Source organism: Botrytis sinoallii (assembly GCF_014898435.1).
Source record: "Botrytis sinoallii strain Bc 23 chromosome Unknown BSIN_012, whole genome shotgun sequence".
NCBI lineage: Eukaryota > Fungi > Ascomycota > Leotiomycetes > Helotiales > Sclerotiniaceae > Botrytis > Botrytis sinoallii.
In genome coordinates, this window is record NW_024066039.1 from 1,837,434 (window position 1) to 1,861,905 (window position 24,472).

The 24,472-nt window shown below is 42.4% G+C and overlaps 8 protein-coding genes across 8 annotated transcripts; 5 read left to right on the forward strand and 3 right to left on the reverse strand.

Moving 5' to 3' along the window:
• Positions 1–763: 763 nt before the first annotated feature.
• On the forward strand, positions 764–5,175 carry EAF02_007477 (uncharacterized protein; the record flags this gene model as incomplete). The annotated part of the gene is made up of 8 exons (XM_038903525.1): positions 764–1,723; positions 1,800–2,023; positions 2,087–2,361; positions 2,424–3,057; positions 3,151–3,418; positions 3,507–4,351; positions 4,453–4,608; positions 4,719–5,175. 8 exons carry the CDS (start codon positions 764–766, stop codon positions 5,173–5,175), a joined length of 3,819 nt encoding a protein of 1,272 aa, XP_038757004.1.
• A 732-nt stretch (positions 5,176–5,907) lies between these two features.
• Positions 5,908–6,181, reverse strand: EAF02_007478 (uncharacterized protein; the record flags this gene model as incomplete). The annotated part of the gene is made up of 2 exons (XM_038903526.1): positions 5,908–6,111; positions 6,167–6,181. The coding sequence occupies 2 exons, from the start codon at positions 6,179–6,181 to the stop codon at positions 5,908–5,910; spliced, it is 219 nt and encodes a 72-aa protein (XP_038757005.1).
• Positions 6,182–7,673: 1,492 nt separating this feature from the next.
• EAF02_007479 (uncharacterized protein) lies at positions 7,674–9,177 on the reverse strand (the record flags this gene model as incomplete). The annotated part of the gene is made up of 3 exons (XM_038903527.1): positions 7,674–8,387; positions 8,452–8,648; positions 8,700–9,177. The coding sequence occupies 3 exons, from the start codon at positions 9,175–9,177 to the stop codon at positions 7,674–7,676; spliced, it is 1,389 nt and encodes a 462-aa protein (XP_038757006.1).
• Positions 9,178–11,454: 2,277 nt separating this feature from the next.
• EAF02_007480 (uncharacterized protein) lies at positions 11,455–15,038 on the forward strand. The gene is made up of 7 exons (XM_038903528.1): positions 11,455–11,675; positions 11,727–12,006; positions 12,084–12,235; positions 13,394–13,714; positions 13,765–13,981; positions 14,038–14,338; positions 14,409–15,038. The coding sequence occupies exons 1-7, from the start codon at positions 11,597–11,599 to the stop codon at positions 14,895–14,897; spliced, it is 1,839 nt and encodes a 612-aa protein (XP_038757007.1). The 5' UTR covers positions 11,455–11,596; the 3' UTR covers positions 14,898–15,038.
• Positions 15,039–15,658: 620 nt separating this feature from the next.
• Positions 15,659–19,060, forward strand: EAF02_007481 (uncharacterized protein; the record flags this gene model as incomplete). The annotated part of the gene is made up of 3 exons (XM_038903529.1): positions 15,659–16,541; positions 16,602–17,045; positions 17,100–19,060. 3 exons carry the CDS (start codon positions 15,659–15,661, stop codon positions 17,363–17,365), a joined length of 1,593 nt encoding a protein of 530 aa, XP_038757008.1. The 3' UTR covers positions 17,366–19,060.
• On the reverse strand, positions 17,582–18,670 carry EAF02_007482 (uncharacterized protein; the record flags this gene model as incomplete). Its single annotated transcript, XM_038903530.1, has 1 exon — positions 17,582–18,670. One exon carries the CDS (start codon positions 18,668–18,670, stop codon positions 17,582–17,584), a length of 1,089 nt encoding a protein of 362 aa, XP_038757009.1.
• A 521-nt stretch (positions 19,061–19,581) lies between the features above and the next one.
• EAF02_007483 (uncharacterized protein) lies at positions 19,582–21,908 on the forward strand (the record flags this gene model as incomplete). The annotated part of the gene is made up of 6 exons (XM_038903531.1): positions 19,582–19,662; positions 19,727–19,806; positions 19,863–20,611; positions 20,664–20,820; positions 20,876–21,037; positions 21,089–21,908. The coding sequence occupies 6 exons, from the start codon at positions 19,582–19,584 to the stop codon at positions 21,906–21,908; spliced, it is 2,049 nt and encodes a 682-aa protein (XP_038757010.1).
• Positions 21,909–22,369: 461 nt separating this feature from the next.
• EAF02_007484 (uncharacterized protein) lies at positions 22,370–23,554 on the forward strand (the record flags this gene model as incomplete). Its single annotated transcript, XM_038903532.1, has 3 exons — positions 22,370–22,548; positions 22,606–23,045; positions 23,100–23,554. 3 exons carry the CDS (start codon positions 22,370–22,372, stop codon positions 23,462–23,464), a joined length of 984 nt encoding a protein of 327 aa, XP_038757011.1. The 3' UTR covers positions 23,465–23,554.
• Between the last annotated feature and the right edge of the window lie 918 nt (positions 23,555–24,472).

The window sequence follows — 24,472 nt, forward strand, 5'->3', positions numbered from 1 at the left end:
CTTGACGGCTCGTGATTTTTATGCCGCTGAAGATGACAATCCAGGTGATTTGTACGCCACCGATCAACCAATGAACACGGGTACATATCAAATTAAAATCCTTCGCAAAGTTATTTATTTTTCGTGACCAACAACCTAGGTAAATTGAAGATATGCAATCAGCTGAGAATGGAGATGTAAGAGGGGCTCCCAAGTACGAAAGTAGCTTCGCGATTTGCTCTTAGTGCTGGTGTGAAGATTTTGACAAGAGGTGAGAAGGGTCATATTCGATAGGTAGCACAAGCGATACAAGCGGGGCGATCATTGATCGTACGAGCTAGGTATGTGATGGGTTATGTTACATTTGTATCATGCTTTTGCATCGCTACATACTTGTCTCACAGGGAACAGTTTGAGATGATCTAGAACTCGGCTTGATCATCAATTAGTTTCTAGCTGAAAGTTGCAGTTTGGTGGCAGCGATGGATCGGTCTCTGAGTCGTGATGGGTGGATAAAAGGGCTGAGATACCTGGCTGTGTTTGTGTGGATCATGATACCTTGCTTTTCTGCCGTACGAAGTTGTTTATAAGAACTCTAGTCGGGGTTTTCATAGGACGAGTGTAACGGGGTTTGCATCCACCATTACGCATTGCATTTTCGGGCATTGTTTTCTTGCAGTAGTAGTACAGTAACACCTTTGGTGTAAGGCTGTACGAGGGTATTTTTCTTAGTTAAAAGAAGTGCTTGAATACCAAGCATACATTGCCAGGGTGTCAAATTGTTATGTCATCGAGAGACGAGGAGAATTTAAATATGGAGGGTGTGAACGCGGGGAATGGAGGGGACGAGAAGAAATTTGTGAAGGAGAAGACTAAGTTGGGTTCAAAATACCGAAATTATTTGACGGGAAAATTTCAAGGAATATCTAGGAAAGGTGAGAAGTCGGATCAGAAACGTCCACAAGAAGGAAATACTCGATCGAATTCAGAACCAATACCAACGCCAGTACCAACATTGGAATCCAGGTCAGAACCCCCGTCAGAACCAACATTGGTACCAACATCTCAATCACAGCCTCGACCACAATCACATTCTCAACCGCAATCTCAATCTCAACCCAAAACCATAACCACAGTCACAATCATGCCTCCCAAATCATCTACATCCCAACCACGTTGGACCTCGGACATTCCCAAAACAACCCCGACGGTAATTTCCGATATCGAATCCGCAACTCATAGTATCCATTCTATCTTTCATGACCTCAAAAGCATCACCCCGGAAGATGCAAACACACTTCTCCAACTGTTTTCCTCTCAGATCAAAGGTGTCCAAAATGACAATACTCTCCTTCTTGAAAAGACAGTGAAACTACTAGCGTCTCAACCAGAAGATTCACAAATTGGAAAAAGTCTAACAGCAAGTTTTGTCAATACGCTTTGGGATGCTTTGCCGCATCCACCTGTGAGGAGTTTGGATAAGAAGTTTATGTATAGAGATGCGGATGGAGGAAATAACAACATCTTAATGCCGGAATTGGGAAAAGCGGGGACGGCATATGCAAAGAGTGTTAAACCTGAGAGAATGAGGAAGAAGAATCTACCAGACCCCGGTGAGCTTTTTGATGGGTTGATGAGGAGGGGCGGATTGGATGGAGAAGAGGCTTTCAAGGGAAGTCCGACCGGCACCAGTAGTCAGCTGTTCTATCTGGCTACGATTATTATTCATGATCTTTTTCTTACGGTATGAACAAATATTTCTTGGAATTTGGGTCTCGAAAATTTGAGATATAGATTTAGGACTAACAGAATGGCAATAGGATCATGAAGATATGACGAAATCGAAGACTAGTAGTTATTTGGATCTCGCACCTCTCTATGGTTGTAATCAAGAGGAGCAAAACGCAGTCCGAACATTCGAAGATGGAAAACTAAAACCAGATTGTTTTTCCTCGAAGAGAATCTTAGGATTTCCCCCTGGTGTGGGAGTTTTCTTGATCATGTTCAACCGATTCCACAATCATGTGGTTGGAATGCTTGCTCAGTCAGTACCTCTTCATTTAGTCTTATCCTCTTTGCTGAACATAAAACCTAACTGAAATCTCAGAATTAATGATAATGGCCGCTTCACAAAACCCAAAGCAGAGGCGGCAAAGTCTGCATTCGATAAATACGATAACGATCTCTTCCAGACAGGCAGACTCATCACTTGTGGCTTATATGTCAACATCGTTTTGAAAGATTATGTTCGTACAATTCTAAATCTCAATCGTACAACTTCAAAATGGGATTTAGATCCAAGAGTCTCTGAGACCAAGACCCTCTTGAATAAGCCTGCTGCCGAGGGCGTAGGAAATCAAGTCACTGCTGAATTCAATTTGAGTATGTTTAATCCCCCCTGAAGAGGCAAAACTCCATGATGAATATACTAATTCGGTAAAAAGTCTACCGCTGGCACTCGGCCATCTCCCAAAGAGATGAGAAATGGACCAACGCAGAATACGCCAGATTATTCCCTAACAAAAACCCGGCTGATGTTACGCTTCCTGAACTTCTCAGGGGTCTCCACTCAATGGAAGCAGAGCTTCCTACCGATCCATCTCAACGCTCTTTCGCAGATCTCAATCGTTTGTCTAATGGATCATATGATGACGAATCACTTGTCTCAATTTTCTCATCTTCAGTAGAAGATCTCTCTGGCGCCTTTGGGGCCACAAATGTTCCACCTATCATGCGCTCCATCGAGATCCTATCTATTCTCCAAAGTCGTTCTTGGAATATGTGCACCCTTAATGAATTCCGGTCATTCGTCGGATTGTCGCGTCACACATCGTTTGCGGATATCAACCCCGATCCTGTTATTGCGAAACGACTCAAAGAATTCTATGGAAATCCTGATGATGTGGAATTTTATCCGGGAGTCGTGGTTGAAAAGATTAAACCACCGGTGGTGCCAGGTAGTGGATTGTGCACTGGGTATAGTATCAGTTATAGTATTTTGAGTGATGCGGTAGGGTTGGTCAGGGGAGATAGATTTTATACTACGGATTATACGCCGGAGAGTCTGACTAACTGGGGGTTAGTTTCATCTTCCTTTTATTTCTCTTCCTTCCGTTTGCATTCTCTTCTGTTTTCAAGAAGGTAAAAAAAGTTACTAATGTGATAAAATAGATACAATGAAGTCCAATTCGACACCAATATCGACGACGGTGCTGTGCTTTACAAATTAGTTCTTCGAGCCTTCCCAAACCACTTCCAGGGGAACTCTATATACGCACATTTCCCATTCGTCACACCGGAGACTAATCGTGAAATCCAAAAGGATTTGGGAAGAGAAGGTTTGTATAGTTGGGATAAACCTAAGAAGAAGGCAGATTTGCCAACAGTGGAGGGTTGGGAAGAGTGCAAGAAGATCTTGGATGATAAGGCCAATTGGAAGGTTAGTTTTCCTTTTCAATCTCAATTTTTGGAATTTTAAACTTCTGGGAGGAGTTACTAGAAGGATAAATACTAACTATGGATAAAAGGTAACATGGGGTGCACCAATTGCTGTCCTAACTTCACAATCGCCTTCCGACTCCACAAAGACTACGGGACCGCCAAAAATCCCTCCGTTCTGTCTCGCAGGAGATGAATCTATCAATACTACCTCGCGCTCTCTTATTATATCTTCTTTCCACGATCTTCCAACCGGTCATGGCGACAAGCATGATAAAGAACATCCTGATTGGCAATCCTCAATTGCACAATTTTACACAGACAACACTGCCGATTTGTTTGATAAACATAAAGTTCTTATTCCAAACCTGAACGCATACAGCAATACCAATGGTAACGGAAGTGCCACGAAGAATGGAGCTGCAGCACCCAGAAAAACTTACAGAGTCGACATCGTATCCGACATATGCAATCGCGTCTTCACTCGTTTCGCAGCCGGCGTCTTTGACTTTCCCCTTAAACTCGGGATGGGCAACACTGTCGATGTCAACGTAACTACGGATATTGAAGACGGATATACAGAAGAAGAATTGTACACGGCACTTTCCACTGGTTTCATATGCATTTTCAACAATTTTGATGTCACAAAATCTTTTGTGGTGAATCAGGAAGCAAGAGCTGTGGCTAAGAGGCTGGGCGATATCTTGATGGAGCATACCAATGGAGGTGGGATTGGAGGGGTAGTTGAGGGATTGAAGGATAGATTGCATAGTTTGGTTCATGATGATGAGACGGAGAGACATGCTGAGGAGAAAGTGGAGAAGGAGAAGGCGAAATTGGCGTTGAAGGGGTATGGAAAGGCAATGCTACAGAGATTTGTGGACAAGGGGAAGAAGGCTGGATGGGGAGTTGAGAGGGTAGTTTGGGAACAAATGTTCGTGTTCCTTTTTGTTTCTTTTATTTTCCCTTCTCTCTCATGCTAATTCGCCTACCCATGCCTATATGTTGAATTATCACGCTAACTCATCTACACAGTCTTCCAACATCAGCAGCTATGACGGCAAACCAGTCACAGCTTCTCTCCCAAGTTCTGGACTATTATCTCAGTGATGCCGGATCATCGCATCTACCAAAACTCTACACTGTCGCTCATGAAACTAGCAAAGAGTCTGACGATTTATTGTTGCACTAGTATGTTCTCCTTTCAAATCTTCGTCTCCCCAAAACAACCTCTATCTTCCCCCCCCCCCCCCCCCTCCCAAAAAGAAGAAAAAATAAATATAAACTAACGCCATCCAAAGCTTCCTCGAAGCAGCTCGACTCCGCGGCACGGTCGCTCTCTTCCGCCTCTACTCACCCTCCCAAAACACTCAAACCACCACCACTGCCCACTCCCCCGGAACCGTCGTACTCCTCAACCTCCCCCTCGCCCACCACGACCCCGTCGCCTTCCCCAACCCCGAAACCATCGTCCTCGACCGAAATCTCGACTCCTACCTCATGTTCGGCCACGGCCCACACGAATGTCTCGGTCGCGATATCGCTTTAGCAGGGATGGTACGCGTGTTTCGAATTATCGTCGGGTTGAAAAATCTAAGATTAGATGTCGGGTCGAGCGGGTATAGTAGAAAGAGCACGGCGGGTGAGAGTAGGGGAATGAAAACTGTGGAGACGGAGTTTGGCATGGCGTACTTGGATGATGAGTTGGCGACTTTGGGACCGTTTCCCAAGGGGTTGAGGGTTTGTTGGGATGAGTAGGAGGGAGAGGGAGGAGGAGGGGAGTTTAGTGTGTGATTGGTTGTGGGGGAGTTATTCAAATTTATTTATCTAGGTATCTCTTTCTTTCTTTATTTATTTGTCTACTGGGAAAGGAAGTGAATTGAGACTAGGGTTTATAGTAGTATTAATCATCTAACAGTAATCTGTCGTTAACTTCACTATCGAGTTGTATATCAGGAACACACTGGATTTTTCATCATCATATCTTGTCTCCTCTCCACAGTATCCGCATTACTAAATTCCGTTTCGGATACTTTGTCTCGTACTAATTATTCACTACCTACACATATCATCTCCCGCGTTTTATGGCTCGTGAATTCTGATTTCTTATTCGTGTGGGAAGATGCATCTGCTTGCTTAGCTGTCTATTAATCAAATAGGTATAAGTAGGTAGGTACCTACCTATGTAGCGTCTGTATTTCTTAACATTTTGCCGAGATAAAAATAAAGCAACCGACAATATTTACAGGATTACTCACTAATTTATAAGTTGCTTGTGTTTGTTAATTTTCTGCAGCGGGAGGCGTGATATTGTATCTATATATGTATATATATATCGGGAATAGAGTGGGTAGAGTGTATGCAGTTTATGGAGAGATTGGTTGGGGTGGGAGGGTTGCTGGTGTTGCCGTTTTGTTTCTTGGTGGTGGTGTTTCTTAGTGGTGATAGTGATGGTTGGGATACGAGGATGCGAGGATGCCGGGAGTTGATTTATGAGGTTTTGTTATTACCTAGGTAGTTATTTATTGATTTATTCATATCATCATTATCATCATTATCATCATTATCATCATTATCATCATTATCATCATTATCATCATTATCATCATTATCATCATTATCATCATTATCATCATTATCATCATTATCATCATTATCATCATTATCATCATTATCATCATAACTTTTCCACGTCTTCCTGCTTTAATCATGATAGATCATAGAACTATAGGCACAATTGAAAATCTACAGAATCCAGATGCATCCTTAAGTTCCTCAATATTCACTTCATAGGTCATAACAGCAACAGGGAATCTTAAGTTCGTTTGGATGAGACTAGCTGGTGGTTTTGGAGGATTGTTGTTCTTTTATATTTGGCTTTTTTATACTCGTATAGAGATAGAGTGTTATGGGGTTGAAGGGTTTGAGGGTTTGAGGTTTGAAGGGTATGGGTTTGGGTTTGGGTTTGATTATGAGTGGGATTCTGATTTAATGGGCGAGATGGCACTGTTTATAGATTCTGGAGGAAGGATAATGATTGGTGTATGTGTATTTGTATATGCATATTTTTCAGTTAGAGTGATGTCATTGTGTTGAGATATATAAATACGACATTCAATTCCCAAGAATGGCTTTAGAAATAAGAATGAATTACCATGGGATTGAGCTATCATATTGTGACACTCTTGAAGTTTTCATAGAATCAGAGTTCTTTGTCTTTAGATCTGGAAGAGTGTTCTTTTCCTTTCTAAAGGTTTCATTGGCGAATGAGTGCTGTTGAAGTCATTGTTGACGTTGTCATTGATATGATGTTTAACGATAATGACAGTATTCTAAGACATCTTTTCGTTGCCATTTGTTCGTCAAGAGTATATTGAGAAGATGCATGTACCTATAATGGATCGTCGTTTTAGATGGTACTTTTTGTCGAAGAATATGCAAATGCCAGTTTAAATGATGGAAATATTATTATTTTACTCACCATGGCTGTCCTTCACGTCTTGTTAAGATAGAGTTGATATTTGAAAAAGCTGGTGGTTTTTATACTTGGAAGAGTGAGTGAGATGGATGAAAAGAGAATGAGGTGAGAGTCTGGTATATTCACTCAGTTTGTAGTTTATCGATTGAGTGGAAGCTTATTAGGCGTCAGTTAAGTGAATGTATTGAAGAATCAAGTTTGATTAGTGCCATCTTTTCTCTTTATCGAAGAGGAAAATCTCATTCTGAGGTGATTTTGCTTGCTGATGGGTTTGCTGGGCTTTCGATACCGGTATCTTTGAAATCGGGAGGAGGAGTTTAAGGTCTTTAAGAGAAACTCTCGGGGATATGGCAGGATGAGCAGTGGATCGGGAGAGGGTAAGCGACTCTTTAGCGAGATGAACACCAATCATCCAAGAAATAAGGATGAATTCTTTCCATCGTCAGGTACATACAAAAAGTTAGTATCATTAAACCAACAACTTCTACTTATTTAGGTAGATCAAGTGATTATGACTGTTATTGAAGGAAAGAAAATGTTTCATCGGAAAATAGGATTTGATATCATAGATTCGTTAACATTATATACATTATAAATAGTAGCCAAGCCCATTTTAAACACCATATGGATGACCTCTAAGTAAGAACGCCACCTCCAAACAAATACCGCTATATACATGCGCATCTAAATGCACTTTTAGTCATAATTCATTAAGCGTTACCCATAAAGACTCCCATCCCAATCCTGTGCTCTCGGTGTCCAGTAGTCGACCTCATCTCTAGAATCTCACATTTAATTTCCATCCGCCACCATAACCTCTTGCACATGCCATTGCAACTGCGCTAGAAGCATAGCACAGACCAGTGAACAAGATTAATCCCCAGTAAGCACCCCCGCAGGCCTCAATTAGAGCGCCGGCAATTGGAACACCGGTCAAACATCCAATACTGACAACTGAATAACAAGTTGCATAGTATCTGCCATAATCCTTGGTGTCGCACAATTGGCCTACGCAAACGGGGGTCAAGCCGACGTTGCTACCGCATGCAAATCCAAGTATTATGACGGTGCAAATTAAACCGGCGTAAGTGTTTCCGAAAGGAAGCCAGACGACAAAACAGGCGAATACGGTAAGAGAGAGTGCCATAATAATAGTGTTGAAACGGCCAATCATATCAGCTACCAAGCCCGGGAGGAAACGGCCGACAACAGATGCAGCAGATAGGATAGACAGAGATTGATAGGAAATTCCTGCATCAAATCCTTGATAAAGAGCGTAAGATGTAATATAAGTGACTGGAATGAAAAAACCCCATTCAAGGAGATAGACACCCAATACCGTGAAAGCGAAATCTGGCTTCTTGAAGATTTTGATATCTGGATGAGGACTTTGAGCAGTTTGGGAACGTGGGAGACGAGGTTTAATGAGGAGGTTGGCTAGAGCGGTGATGAAAACGAAGATGAAACCCATTACACGCATTGTCCATGAGAACTAGATTGAGATCTCTTAGTGATGCTCTGTGTTGAATGGAGAAGTTTGGAGAATGTATACTTACACCAATCTTTGGAATGAGATTTTCTAAGAGAAGTGGGAAAACAATGCCACCAACAGCACCACCAGTAGCTGCAATTCCAGTGGCATTTCCACGCTTCTTATTGAACCAGTGGCCAATTACTGCGACTGACGGAGTAAAGGTCAGCGAACTTGCAAAACCACCAAGTATGCTGAATACGGCAATCCAATGCCAGTACTCTGGGAACAGTTAGCTTTGCACGATCTTGCTTCTTGGATTCAAAAACTTACCAGTACACTCCCCAAAGAGGAAGATGGAAAGGACGAGTAAAATGCTTCCTGGCAGAACCAAATATCTTGGTCCATAAACGTCGAATGCAGGACCAATGTAAATGCCGCCAACGAACAAAATGAATGAGTATAATGAGAAGATCCATCCAATTTGAGAATCAGAATAAGACGCCAACTGATTCGTAGCTAGGTAGGCTTGGAATGAACCTGTGGAATTTGCAATACCGAAACTACAAAACATGCCACACCATGACCCAAAGACAACTAGCCAAGCTTGCAATCCGCCCTCGGGGTACTTATAATCATCCTCAGAATCCGAATCAGATTCATCTATTAGTGGATCAGGGAGTGAAGTAACAGTAACAACGACTGTTTTCTCTTTCTCTAAGCCGTGAGCTCCGGTTAAGGAGCCCTCGTTTGCATTCTTTTCAAGATCGATTGTTGAAGTGGAGTTTTCGTTGACCTGGGATTGGTCCATGATATGCGGGTTGAGATGTTTGAGGGATTGTGTCCTTATCGTTGTATCTGATGCGAAAACTCTGTGCCTAGCAACAGATATAACGTTTTAACAATCAAACGCGAATGGGGAGAAAAGGGTACAAGATCCAAGAGAGTAGTAAGAAGTATGGGGCTAACTGTGATGCTGAGAGACTTCCTATGTGATTTTGATGAGGATGTGATGATTTACTGTAAAATACAAAGGAAATAACGACTTCATATATGAAATTTGCGCCAGGGTGCTTCAGCTTCAGTGAGGATACTTTCTGGTTGTCAATGCCCAACGTTACCACTCAGCTTGACTGAACGCCATCCCTTTCGAGATCTAGCCCTCTTCCCCAGAGCCGACAGCAAATATGCTCTTGGTGTGTGATCACTACAAAGCTCCATTATGGCACACACTAATAACTTCACGATGCTAGCTTGCGATGGTAATACACTCAAAAAGTCTTGCCAACTCAAAATCTGGAACAAAACCCGCAGTGCCGACGCAGTACTTCGAACGCTCTGGAGCATAACGTTGGGCTTATGTCACTCGTGATACTCAAGAATAACGAAAACAGTAGACGAAATTGCGCAAAGGAGAATAAAATTTGAAGAAAAAAAGAAATAATTCTCCACCATTTTGCGGTCAACGGGGAACCTTTACTAGCTCACCGTGAAGCTTGAACTTGTCAGGTTTTGCGGGGCGGAAAAGGTTTCCAAATTTGGAAAAACAATGCGGATTTCAATAGATCACCTCCATTTCAACGATACCGACGGTATCCATTTTCTCACAGACAAAGTCAAAAATATGATGTGAAAATACTGATGTGCTGGAGGTGACAAATGAATCGTTACTTGACAATGGAAAGATTGTGAAGGGGTAAAATAAAAGAGAATGATTTGGCGACGCAAACGAGAGTTAGCGTGGAAATTCTCGGCAGAAGTTTCTCCGAAGAACCTTTTCCATAATCTCCACCTTCACCTCAACTCCCTCCCTCCATCCTCATCTTCATTTTTCACTCTCAATCACGAATTCACTCAGCGCTCCAAAGTCTTCGCAACCTTAAGAGCATCTGTTCAATAAAATCTATGAACGTGTCGATCCCCTCTCATGATCTCGATCAAAGCGTCATTTCCCTGAATGTCTCGTATACCAACGTGTTTGATAAATTACCACACCGAGGAACAACGTTCTCAATGCAGTACCTCGAGTACATGCAGGGACTATGTGTATTTGTTCTAGAATGATTCGATTGGGCTGGAAAGCTTCTTTGCAGATGAATTTGGAAGCTATTAGCAAACAGAAATTAAAAAGTCCATCTTATGAAGCGCTTAAGATGGATCCGGGTCGTGCACAAAGCGTTCTTCTTGTGGGGATAATTGACATCCCGGTTGTCATCAACACGGTTGGATCCGAGATGTCTGTCTTCTCCACTTGTTCCACTTAGCTCTGGGCACATCTATCACTTGAATGCGAATCCAAAGTCTGAATATGCTCACATGGCATGCAAATGTCCCTATCGGTGTAGCATTACCTACCAGTGTAAGGTTAAAGTGCTTAGTATAGTGGAGAGCTTTTTTTTTTACCAGCAGAAATCTATATCAACCGGCAGGCGACCTAAACCTTAAGAAAAAATATGCAAGAAAATGGACGTTCTTTTTTTCATGGTTTGCTACAGCCTACAGGTACGGAGAAAGCGGACTGGTACCTGGTCAGTTCCCATCTATACTTCGGGGCCATAAGTCCCAACTGCAAATCCACAATTTTCATAGCTCACTTGCACATCTATATATATATACTGAAGCTTGGGCCAGGCAAAGTTGCAGACTCACGCTATCCACGGAAAGAACCCAAGCTCTGAAACGTTAGAAATAAACAGGGTATCTCAAAGTTAGATGGTGGCATGTGCTGTCTAGTCTCCGGTACATGAACAGTGCCATCAGTCCTACTTAGTATTTTGGATGTGAGTAGTTGAAGTAAAATGTTGATGAAGAAGATATCGTCCATATCTAAAGGCCTCTAGAAACCTGGCCTAAAGTTTAGTGAGCGTCGTAACACTGTAGATGACGAGCTGTGTGACTCTTAGAATATGGGAATCATTTCTAGTATTCTCAATCGTGCGAAAATCTCTTGATTCTGTATTCCTGCCAGCCCTATGCCTTTCAACAATTTCATGAATGAAACCCCTTTATTCGCCAATTCGAATTTCGTGAAATTCGTTGTATCTCCAAATGAAGATGATTTAGGACAAAGAGGCACCGGCACGAGATGTGCTATCAGTCAAAGAACAATAACCCTTTGAGTGGAATTATCACCATGGAGAACGATGAAAGTTTTATTTTCCAAATGTACTTCTTTTGTCCGTCTTTATACCCGCAAAGTATGGTGATATCAATAATCGAATTCAATAACAATGGAAAATTCAACAAAATTCAGCGAGTACGAAAGTAACCGAGCGAAACTGGTCGCCGATGAACAGAAGTATAGAGGGGGTGAGTCTTCCGTTCGTTTTTCAACCCAAATATGGCAGACTAACGTTGTAGACTATGGGTTTGTTAAATCTCTTTCGCCTACAGCCCAAGCCGCCAATACTATAGTTTCTCGCATTCAACAATTCAACCGGCAGGTTCTTTTTAATCCATTTGAGTCAATGAGTCCCTTACGTTCAGACTCTGGCTTCCCCTGCATCAAAGAATCCATGGCAAGGACAGCTTTATTAGAGATAATGAAAAAGTTACCAAAGGGAGCAATTCTTCACGCCCACCACGCTGCTTGCGTTTCGATTGATTTTATCATTGAGAAAATGATCGAGACCCCGGGCATGTATATCAGCGCTTCAAGGCCCCTTGACGAATGGTGGGCAAAAGAGAGAAGAGAATAAAAATAAAATTCACATACAGTTCTTCGCAACCTCGACAGACTAGAAGCTCAGTGAATAATATTTGGGATCCTGATTACATACCCAACTCACTTGTTCCAGTCTCTCTTGCGGCGTCTACATACTGCGATTACCCTTCCACTGCGAACTATGACAAATATCGTATCGCACCTGGTTTTGAAAGACAACCTCTTCAGGGCAAGTCTTACTTTATCACCTGGTAGGGATGCGAAGACTCAACACCTGTACGCGGTGCATCCTACGAACCTCCAGCTCTCTCTTGAGAGTCTGCAGAGCTAAGATTGAGTCGCAGATGGAATTGGAAGAATTGGAAGGAGAGTGGTTCAGAGATATAGCGAAGGATTATATTACGATTTTACGACAGCAATACCTACGAAGAGTTGAATACCAGCTTTAGACGCGGATACGAAGGTTACGGAAGCCCCGGTTAGATTCAACATCTACCATCGATTACTATTTCAAGTACAGAATATGATACGCAGTAGGTCTCTTCTTTTAGAAGAGTCTTTTCGATATAGAGCTTGCCGCCGCTCTACTCGTACTACAACCCTTTTTTATACCCTTTGGCTTTCAGCCACTCGAATACTACGACGACACAATACAGAGAATGCCATCGCCTTCAAATTAATACCATGCTCTGGGCATCGATACAATACAACGTTTTTCTTTTAATTTTCGAATTTTCGAATTTTCCGAATTGATTTGTGTGTGGGCAATAGGGCTTAGGATTCGGCCCTGCCCCACTATTTTCAACAGTTTCGACTATACACATCTAATAAGAGCTGGAGGATATCAAGCTTATGAAGATATACAAGGGGCTAGTTTAAAAGAGATAAAGACAGAGAAGAGTGGTGCCTTCTTCTGCTACCTCACTAGCAAGAGGACCCTTTGCTATATTGGAGGCAACTCGGGAGGGGATAACTCTTGCCTTTTATAGAAAGGGAGGGATAGCAAATTGGATTTAGGATTTTAAAAAGAGAAATTGGATATTGGGATGCTTTAATTGGATTAGGGGTAGGGGAAGAGTGAGGAAGGAAGTGTCTCAGAGGATGAAGACTATTTAATCTCTATTTGCACTCCGAATAGAGATCGGGCATAGCACCCCAGCATTCGTTTTTACTCCCCCAAATTGAATATATCTACTGTAGATATCCACTAGCAGTTGTTAGGTTCTTAAAGCCTAGCCGTCCTAAATAGTCTTGGACTGAGAAAAGGACGTTAATTAAATCAATCAATTTATCACCTGGTTGAGGATTCGATTAACGAAGACGGAGTCCCAGCTTCCATATGTCAGTGGAAGTATCAACGAAGCTTGTAATACATTCCAGAGTGGGAAAAAGCTACTTGATACGATAATTCACAACGAGCCAATTTTCCGACCATTACTCAAGCGAATTTTTGAAGGGTTGGACGAGTATAACGTTAAGTGGATAGAGATTAGGATGGTTTTCAAAGTTGAATTTCGATTAGAGTGGAGTGATAAACCATCTGGAGAGGTTGAAATGGCAAGAGTAATCTGGGAAGAAAGAGAAAAGTTTGCAATCGCGATGAAAAAGAAAAATAAAGAATGGTGGGGACTGCGGATTATCTGGACAGGCCTGAGACCGTGGAAAGATGAAGAAATCAAAGCCGGTATTTTTCCCTTATACGTATCTCTGGGAAAAGCTGACTCCATTTAATAGACATGGAGGCTTGCATGCGTGTGAAGGAACGATATCCAGATCTGATCTCAGGATACGATCTAGAGGGACAAGAAAAACTCGGTCGTACGCTCGAAGATCTCGTACCTATTTGCCTCTGGTTTAAGAAACAATGCGAAAGCCGCAACTTAAACATTCCATTCTTCTTGCATGCAGGAGAATGCTTGGGTAATGGTGATGTAAATGACCATAACCTTTAGTAAGTATGCTTGAACCCTATTTCATGCTCTTGAATGCTGATAGTTGGCTGTTTAGCGATGCCATTCTTCTAGGTACTCGACGTATTGGTCATGGATATTCACTTCCTAGGCATCCGCTGCTGGAAAAGATTTGTAAAGAGCGACAAATTATGATCGAGTCCTGTCCACTCTCAGATGAAAGTTTGAGATTAACAAATTCTGCTAATGCTCATACTCTACCAATGCTGTTGGCAAAAGGTGTAAGTGCTAGTTTGAATTGTGATGACCCGTTTTTATTAGGTCAAGAAATGATAGGCGTTTCAATAGAATTCTCCATGTGCATCTGGTCATGGGATAATCTAGATCTGGGTGGTCTGGTATGTGTACTTCCTCTATGGATCGATTTTATCATTATGAAAGAGCCTGCAAGCTAATTTATGATAAAAGGGTCATCTGGCGCAAAACAGCGTGAGGTGGTCACAATTTGAAGATCAGACTGACGAAGATTGGCAATCGGGAATCCGATCAGGTGAGAAGTCAAGGAAAGGATTAAAAGCTCAGAGAATGCGAGAGTGGAAGAAAGACTGGGGAGAATTTTGTGCTTGGGTTGTTGAAAGATACGGAGAGCCTTGGGGAAACGAAGATGCTTTCAAGGCTACTTTGGAAGAGAGAGCGGAATTGGTGGAGCAAAATATGGCAGATGAAGATGCGGTAGAAAAAGAACTTGATAGAATAGCAGCCCGGTTCAAGGAAAAAGAAGAGTCGATAAGAGAATGGAGAAAGAAAGAGATAAAGAGAAGGCAGTTCATTACTAAAGCGAAGGAACTGATGGCCGAGGAAAAGTTACAGAAAAATATGTCAAAAGGCTTGAAGGAACCTCCTGATAGTCCTGATAAGACTCCAAAGATGGTGTTGAAGAAGCTACCAAAGATTTAGAACTGGATCTCGGAAGCAATTTCGAGATTTATTACCGCTCGAGGTATCAAGGAGATTCTAGATATAAATCTAGAACAGCAAAGAAGACTGATCAAAGCTATGTGTATTCAAGTTCTCGATTATTATGTCAAAGATAAGAAATAGTACCAGATCACACTGCTAGCTTCTGTGATATATATCACTGTATGATGTATAATTAAAAAGGGATACAATGTTAGTCAGGAGTTCCAACAATGAAAATGAATGTTCTTGCACCACTCGACTATGGAAAGTGGGAGATGACTAAAGTTAGGGTAATCGGAATACATCCTTTACTCCATCTGGGCAAGTTTCAATATAGCAATAAGTAGCTAAGTCTTAGGGAAGGAACGGGCCGAAATTTTAGCTTCCTCATTCAGGTTCCGGTACTTATCATTGCGGGGCAATGTTGGCTGTTATCGTTGAGATGATCCACACAATTCGATTTCCAAAGCCATACTTTAAAATTGAGAGACTTTCATTTGATATAGGTAAGGCAAACTTCGATAACGATATCATTCGATTCCGTAAGTAGATCCATGTAAGTGAAATTTCATTGTATTTAAAGTCCTGTCAGTCTTTGAGCTGTTTCAATATTCAAGGAACAGACAGTTTCAAAGAATTGTGGCCTCTGTACTTAACAACATTCAAAAAAAGCTCTTCAGTCTAGACTAGGAACTTCCACAATCTTTAATTTACTACTGTAGATAAAGTTCTTCATCACCTGATGTAGATCTGGCACGATGGATGCCCAGACTGTCCCCGTTCCGCCGTCACTGATCTTGCAACAATCGAGCAACGAAGAACCAGCTTCCACCCCGAGCGAGGATGCTCTCAAGAAAAGAGGTAGACCGCTCAAAAGCGTTGTTACAGCTGCCTCTACTTCTGAAACAATCCATGAGACAGAACATTTTAAAGCTCAGGATGGAGGAGAATATGTTCCTATGAGTGCAGATTCGACAATTGCGCCAGCCGATGGTACGAGGCGCAGCGGAAGATCGAGAAAAGCTACACTTTCGTATCAAGAGCAACTTGAGTCAGATGGAGAGCAGCCCGTCGCAAAGCGTCAGAAGAAGAGAAATGTCACGTATGATGACGATGACGACCAGGATCCTAGTAATCGTATCGTTCCACCAGGAGAACCTGCGACGCCTAAGAAAAAGAGAGCCCCTTCATCTTCTCCAAGGAAAGCAGCAACACCCAAGGCAAAAGGCGTCAAGGTCAGAACCGAATATACATCCGACCCTTCTGCTGTATTCATCGAAGCCCTCGTCGCCGATGCTTCAAGTGATAGCATGGTGGGATTTACTCGCAATGGATCAGGCCAATTAGCATATCATGGAGAACCAAATGAAGGTGATTCAAAGATAAAGTGGTGGCTCAATCCTCGGATCAGTCCCTACACTGGCAAATACATGATGGTGCCACCAACGTTGATGCAAAAGAAATGGCGTGCATATTGCGCTTTCCAAAAGTTGGAAACTTCTGGAAAACCTGCGGAGATGCAAGAACGACTTAGAGATTATATCAAGGCTAAAGAAGCTCAGATGTATTCAGAGTCTTCAAGTTCATCTGAAGGCTTTGTAGTTCATTTGGTTATGGCACCTCAAGTCAGCACATCTCAACGTGAGTGACAACAACGTAATGAGGCTGAAAGAACCAAATTATGGGAGGCATTGCCAATAGAACAAAGGCTCCAAGCGGATATTATACGTGTTCTTAAAGAGACTGTACTTGCTAAAAACTCTGTTCAGGATGTCTGGAATTTCAGAATTTGCTTGAAAGTTCCAACCAAAAAATGGTTGGAAGTATCGGAAGCTCTGGAGTGCAGTGACATTGGTTTTATTTTCACAACTTATCCGCAACAGCCAGACGGTCGCCCAGCTGATACAAGATATCAGAGAGGTATTATAGATGGGGTTTCTTGGCCGTCAGACGAAGCATTTGACTTGAAGGATCGTATATTTCTGGGAGGAACGTGGGCCGGCAGTGGATTTGAGAAAGGAATCATTTTTGGAAGAACTCGAGCTGTGGTAAAGCAGAAAGTTGAAGAAATGTGTGAACAGATTGGATATGAAATTGTTAAGGGTTATGTCAAAAAGATCAGAGACTCGGAGACAGAAGGAAGTGGTAGGTACCGTTCGTGTTTATTTTTTATTGATCAAATATTCACCATGGAATTAGATATCCCTCCACAACAACATTCACCTACTCTCTCAGATGATACCACCTCATCACAGAGTGAAGAAGATTGGACGGAAGAGGAAGAGGAAATTGCTCAAGCCGCCTGGGATCATGATGAATCCAAAAAGAGGACACTCAATCTCGAGACATATACTTATCGACTGGGAGAGCTTTGCTCTTTCATGGTTGAAGATCCTTTTGTCGACGACGGCCGATACACATATGATTCCGATGGAGAATTGGTGGATGATGCGCCATATACCTAGTATTGACAGTTATGTGCTTAGGGTTCATCCATCTTCTCTGCTTAATGTACATCCAGAGATGAGTAAATTCTACCATTGAATACTTCGGGTGTAATTAATGAATAATTGGTGGATGCATATTCAGAACAAAGTGGAGGACTTTTTATCATAGGATAGAATATCTAGTTAACATCTGTCTTTGATGATTGGCGAGGGGATTCCTATTAATTTCATAGTTTACTGCAAATTAGCCAAATACATCAAACCCGTGCCTTCAGCGCAACCTATGTACTCAGCGTCCAAATCTCCTGACTTCAAAATACACAGCTCCACAAACAATACCGACTTTCCCTTTTCCAACTGACCCCCAGGTCCATAAAGATTCATAACCGTCTTTCTCAATTCCACATGACTCTTATGCGAACGACCTGCTTGCTCAAAATGCGACAGATCCAAGAAATATGCAAGTTGGTTTGTCTCTGCGATAGCTTCGGTATCAAGCTCTAAATCTCCTTTGGCATCAAATTTTTCATTCACAATCTCCGGGGTGGGGTTCTCGTGGCCTATGTGTGTGGTAAATGCCACTACGCCATTCTTGTTGCGTTCAGTGTCGAGATGAGATATCCAGGATTGAGCATGTGGATTTATTTTCTTGAGCCAGGCTTCTGTTTCTGCGGGTGGGATATTTGACTGGCGTTGTCCTTCACGGACAAATATGAGATTATCGGGTGGGCTGGAGATGGTTACTCTGCCTAATTTTATTTTGGAGCTACGGATTTTAGGTATGTCGATGGTTTTCCTCGTGTCGTTTGGTTTTGCTTTGGTGGTAGTAATATAAGCAGAGGTAAATGTATCTTTAGGATCGGTGTGTGAATCTGGCGTTTTGGATATTCGATGACGGTATACGCCCCAGTATCCTTCGTCGGAACTTTGTTTTAGGGGAAGAAGAGTGCCCATTGCTGAGGCGACGGGTTGACTTGAGGCGAACATGAAGCGCGATTTCGGGACGGTCATTACTTCGCGCCAGACACCTGCGTCTGGAGGGAGAGAATTCCAGAATTCTTGAACTGGAGAGGAGGCTTGAAATGATTGGTAGGAGGAAGAGGACAACCAATAAGCGATAAAAGTTGTGGATTTGGGTCCATGACGAGGAAGTCCGTGGCTTTCGTCTTGAAGATGGTCGACACGGTTGGCAGACGAAGAGAGCAATTTGTACAGGGTGGATACAAAAATTGCTTTTTCTGGCGTAAGTTCTTCGTGTTGGACGCCAAAAATCCCATAGGTAAAGATGTAGTCTTTTCCGTCCATATCAAGAAGAAACACCATGATGGGCAATGTTTATGAGGCTAATAGTACCTAGTGAATAATGGCGCGAAAATTCATACTTGTCTCCAGAAATCATGCAAAATCTTGACTTTTGAGCATTTGAGAAAGTACTAACATGAAAGCAGTAACCTTACGGAAGGATCTGAAAGATTTTTTATAATGCATTTTACTATGCCTGGGGAAAATTTGCCCATGCATGGGTGCCCCTTAATTTCAGCATGGCTGGCTCTTATCTTCATGTTGCGGATGTAGTATCCGCCCGAACGACATAGTTGTGAATTGACGATGACATCAAATATATGGTAAGACTATGTTCAGATAATCTGGAGCCACTTGGCTGCGGAGATAGGCTACTGAGATTGTCCGATATTGAATCTTTGAAACAAATCGCTTTAAAATACGGCAATTTTGTAATAACCGTTTTTTTGTATGCAGGAGATTAGAATTCAAAGAAGTTGTCCAGAATATGTACGGTATGTTAGTCCTAGGAAGTTGCCGGTACGCTTCTACACTATTGATGTCTAACTAACCACGTTTTGCATAGCTCAAGAGCTCAGACCATAAGTTTATTACTACCTATTACCTGTTGACAATGACAACGACCTGAAAAGTTGCAACAGCAAGTGATATACATACCTTGGTACCGGGAACCAGCTTTCAATGTGAATCTTTCTGTATCTCAGTACCAAGAGAAAGGTCTCCATCAATCATTAACCTTGTCGACCGCGGAAACAATTCCATTGCGGATTACAAATGTAAGGTCCACCAGTGGGGAGAAGACAATGACATTCTCACATGCATGTCATATCGTTTACTAACAGCATGCATTTAGCTTATTGTCCTATGTAGCATATTTCAACTTGCAAGAAGACTATCAAACGTGCGGGTTCATGTTGTGTGTCTCCGCAGTCATGGAATCCGTGGCTTCCAATGAGCAAACACGTCTACGAATCAAAGTTGCTTGTGAAGAATGTCGAAAGAATAAACGAAAGGTATCTATTGACACCATAATATGACCTAGAATACTCCGTAGAATTGTATACTAATTGTGATTAGTGCCAAGGCCAGAGACCAACATGTGCTTTATGTGAGAAAGGAGGGAAGCTGTGCTATTACCCCCCAGAGACCTCACGAAAGTATGTTCTCAGTTGACCGAATCAGTCCACACCACCAGCTTAACTAATGCTTACAGACGTAAACATCGTGATGACAGCTATGTCCGTAGTCTCGAAGACAAAGTGAAAGCTTTGGAGGCCCAGTTGGCAAATTACCAAAGTTCGGAGCCTCAATCTCAACACAATGAAGAATATATGGGCCATGAGATCTTGCCTGTACGCAGTCCTGCTACCACGAGTTCTCTTACTTATGAGTCTGAGGCCATAACCCCAGAGAGCATTGATGAGCCCAATGATCCGCGCTCGCAGGTTGCAATGAAGGAGCTTGCTTCATTGATGTTAACCATGGATATCGAGGAGAAAGGTGAACCGTCATTTACCATCCCAAGGAACAAGTCCTCCTCTAGACAAAATTCTGTTTCAAACGAGAACTTGAATCCTGATACTAGCAGTCATGATACAGACTTAGGCAAGATTGGATTCTACACAGAAACACGAACGCATCTCGTTGAATGTTTCATGGCTGCATTCAATATTTATCATCAATTTATAGAACAAGGAGAGCTTCAAACCATTCTATTGGAGACCACATTCTCAACAGAGCTGGATTTTGACTTTCGTAATCATGCTTTACTTTCCGTGGGTGCCTTTCTTTCTCCAAAGTCGGATGCAAAGAAGTTGAGTATTCACCATGCCACGTCTGCTGAGAACATCCTATTGAGATGTATACGGGAGCATCCGAGTGACTTGGTTGTTCAAGGACTTGCATTGTTATCGTGGCGAGAGTTGATGCTGGAGAATAATAGCATGGCCTACACTTACATAGGTATATCTTCTCTCATATTTTGCTCAAACATTTATTGATAGAATTATGGCAGCTATGGCCACAGGCTTGATATTGCATCTTGGGCTTCATGTGAGTAACCTCGGACCAGGGAAGTTGCCAGACTTGACTTTGAATCGCAATTCCACGGTCGATGACTATGTTCGTAAACGCCGAATAAGGTCATTTTGGGCTTATTTTTCGGTGGATCGGTAAGTCTATCTGTACGCGGACTACGATGTATAATGTGATAACTCATGTGTGTAGCATGGTAAGCTCAAGTCTCGGGATGAATTGCACCATACACTGGCAACGCATTCGAATATCCTCATTCTTCAGCGTCTTGGATCATAACCCGTCACCTGATGAATTAGCTCATGATAAGTTCTGCCAGCTATGGCATCTTTGGGACTCTTTCATGGACCAAAGGTAGGTTCTCGTATCACAACTAAAGAACAATGAACTCACATTATTAATTAGGTATGCGTTCGAGTGGACCGGTTTGAAAGCCAAGCAACGACAAAATCTTTTGAAGCGCGCGCATCAAGCACTCACAGATTTCTATGTCGGTACCGATGATAAGCTAGCTCTGAGTAAGACTTGCATGCCTCAAACTTTCCTTCTTTTCCAGTTGGCATATCACACTGCAATATTGCTCATTCATCGTCCCTTTTTAAATGAGCCTAAAGGCTCGGAAACTCTGAGCTTTGCTTTGAGATCAGCGACAAACGCCGCTGCCTCGATAGCTCGAATTGTTCGAGCATATCGAAAACTTCGTGGTTTCGCTGATGCCAATCCTCAAGTCATAGATTACATCCTTAGTGCTGCCGTAATACATTTATTGAATGCAACTTCTGGTCGCAACTTTCTAGGGAGGCAATCTGCCAATAGCCTGCAAAGTTGCTTGGATGCTCTAGTCGAGATGCAGACTACGTGGATGCCACAAGCAAGCAGAGCGATACAGGAAATCCAAGAGCTTGCAGCCAAATGGAAAGTAGTCTGGGCATTACCATTAAAATTCAGCCAGCGCCTACCAGAAAAGGAAATTCGTCAAGACTGCAGTCGAATTATGGTACCGATGCAAGAATTTTCAAATGTCCTTACTGGTGGCGCTCAAATACCCCATGGATTTGAGATAGGTGAAGTTGCGAACAGGTACATATATACTGGTTTCAATAATGACTGCGTGGATCCAAGCTTGTTTGAAAATGCTTTGGAGCATGTCAATCTACCTGAACATATTGCGTATCAATCAAGTCTTGAGTGGCTTTTCGACGAAAGCAATCCTGGTCTGCAGTAGTAGTCGAGGAGATGTTAAAGACAAGAGAATTCCCGAAATTTGACCATCAGTCGGAAGATGGAGGTAGTCGTCAATTGTGCTTGCACCTGAGTACAATTTGCTTCTCCAAGGAGAATGTAAATATTCAGGCGGAATTAGTACCGCGAAATCTTTATTTTTAACGGTATGTCAGCAACCAAGTCACTGTCTTATCGGCCGGCGGGGGCTTCATCCGCAAGATAAGAGCTATCAAATGCGGGGAAAGCCATGTAGTATCTTACTGTACTTTGAAATTTCTCTTTTTGGGTATTCATGCACAACACCTGCGTTACCTGATATAATCTCACCAAAATCATGGAGTTTCGGGATATCACAGGTTGCATATTTGGAATACATAAGAACAAAGCGAATGCTCACTGTGGTGTTCACTTTGTTCATCTTACAATTTCTCTACCAACAATTTTCATAATTCCACTAAAAACATGACTATCTCTACTTCCACGAAATATCGCGTAGCTGTTACTCAGCATGAGCCGGAATGGTTTGATTTGCAGAAGTCGGTGGAAAAAACATGTCGAATTATCACAGAGGCTGCAGAGAATGGTGCGCAGTTAGTTACATTTGCAGAAGCATTTATTCCAGGCTATCCTGCTTGGATATGGTGAGAAACTCTAATATCTAAAACCCTATTCTGTCTCCAATACCAACCGAACAGCAGGACTCGCCCAGTCGACCCAATTCTCTCTACCACATACATTAAGAACTCCCTAGTCATCGATTCTGATGAGATGAGATCGATCCAAGACTGTGCCGCGAAACATGGAATCGTCGTCTCTTTAGGATTCTCCGAAAACGATAATAACTCATTGTACATTGCGCAAGCTATCATCGATGGCGATGGAACGATAGTCATGAAAAGAAGGAAGCTAAAGGCCACGCATATGGAGCGTACAATTTTTGGAGACTCCTCTGGAAACAGTCTTATGAATGTTGCTTCGACTCGCGTTGGAAAGGTTGGAACTCTAGCGTGCTGGGAACATTGTCAACCCTTGTTGAAATATCATACTTTACATCAAAGGGAGCAAATTCATTGCTCGGCATGGCCACCAATTGTCAATCATACTGGTGGACCTGAGTTATGGTCAATGTCTCGGGAAGGTAAAGAAATACAATTCTCTCAACTGCAGGATGTCACTAACACGCATCTTCCAGGATGTCAAGCCCTTTCCCAAGTATATGCCATTGAATCTCAAACCTTTGTTCTTCATACCACCACTGTCATTACAGAAAAAGGAGTTAATGCCAATTCTTCAGAAGGAGGATTGTTGATGTCCGCGCCAGGAGGTGGTGCTTCGGTTATTATTGGCCCTGATGGCCGGGTTATGTCGACGCCTCTCGATTCTAGAACTGAGGGAATTGTGTATGGAGATATTGATCTTGATCAAGCGCTATTTGCACGAAGTTTCTTGGATGTCTGTGGACACTACAGTCGGCCGGATCTTTTATGGCTTGGATGCGATACTCGTGAACGTAAATTGAGGGTCGAAGAGAAGCTTGAAGTTACCGAGAAGTGCTGAATTTTGCTGCACTGTTCTTTATGAAGCATCTTCACAAATGATTAGTGAATGTTTATTTATGGGTACTGCTAATTGATTCGGTTTATGATGATGTGATTTCCTATCCAATGCTAATCTGCAGGCTCTTTTGAATCCTGTATACTTGCAAGAGGAACCGGGCATGTCGAGGCTAAAATTAGATGACTACAAAATTGTGGGAGTTCGCCTCAAGTTCCCCATATTCATCTCAAAATTTCGACTGTCTTAGCAAGTTGAGATGACTTCAGCTGGTGGGGAATTAAGGAGTGGGAGAAGTTTACGGAGTGATCAAGTAGGTTATTTCTGGGCGCTGTAAACCCTTGAAAAATGCTTAGTGAACGCTGAAGATCTAGGGCTCTTAGGTATCGAGCTTTGAATCTGGCGATCCGTGCTTATTAATAATTTGCGAGGGGCTGAGCGTGACATTTTTATATTAAACATCTTCTTTCTCCTCACCACTAACCCTCATATAATATTTATCACCAACCAATAATATGAGGACAGCCAGATGTTTTGCGAGAGACTAATTGTTTGCCACATATGAACTGGATCAATGAGATAATCTATTGAGCTTCTCAGCTCACATTTTGCACTCGTCCTGCTGTCATCTCTCGCGGTTTCGAAACCTCCAAAAGTAATTAGATGCTTCACGAGGCATAGGTCTATCCATCACTTGATTACCGCAACAGGACAGCTGAGGTTCCAAATGGCGGAATGATATATCTGAAAGGCTCTTGAGCATGCAGAGCAATATATACAGCTGCGCATATCAAGATCGAAAAGCCACTTTCGATGATGTCTATTTATCTGGTATAGGTTATATCTCGCCATTGGTTTACGGCTTCTCGAATCCCGGCTAATCTTTTCCCACATAGAGGCTCGTTGTAGTCTTAACATGTATTATTCCAAGCCAAACTCCTCTCTTACCGAGATTCTGAATATTTTGCGCTCGCTGCTGTGTTCAAGTGGCGCTGACCATATACTGTGGCC

Excerpts from the sequence above, each read along its gene's own strand:
- EAF02_007480 (XM_038903528.1), top strand. The coding sequence starts at position 11,597 with ATGGAAAATTCAACAAAATTCAGCGAGTACGAAAGTAACCGAGCGAAA. Across the intron at positions 11,676-11,726 it reads TGAACAGAAGTATAGAGGGG|ACTATGGGTTTGTTAAATCT; the intron begins GTGAGTCTTCCG and ends CTAACGTTGTAG. Across the intron at positions 12,236-13,393 it reads CAAATATCGTATCGCACCTG|CTTGTAATACATTCCAGAGT; the intron begins GTTTTGAAAGAC and ends GTATCAACGAAG.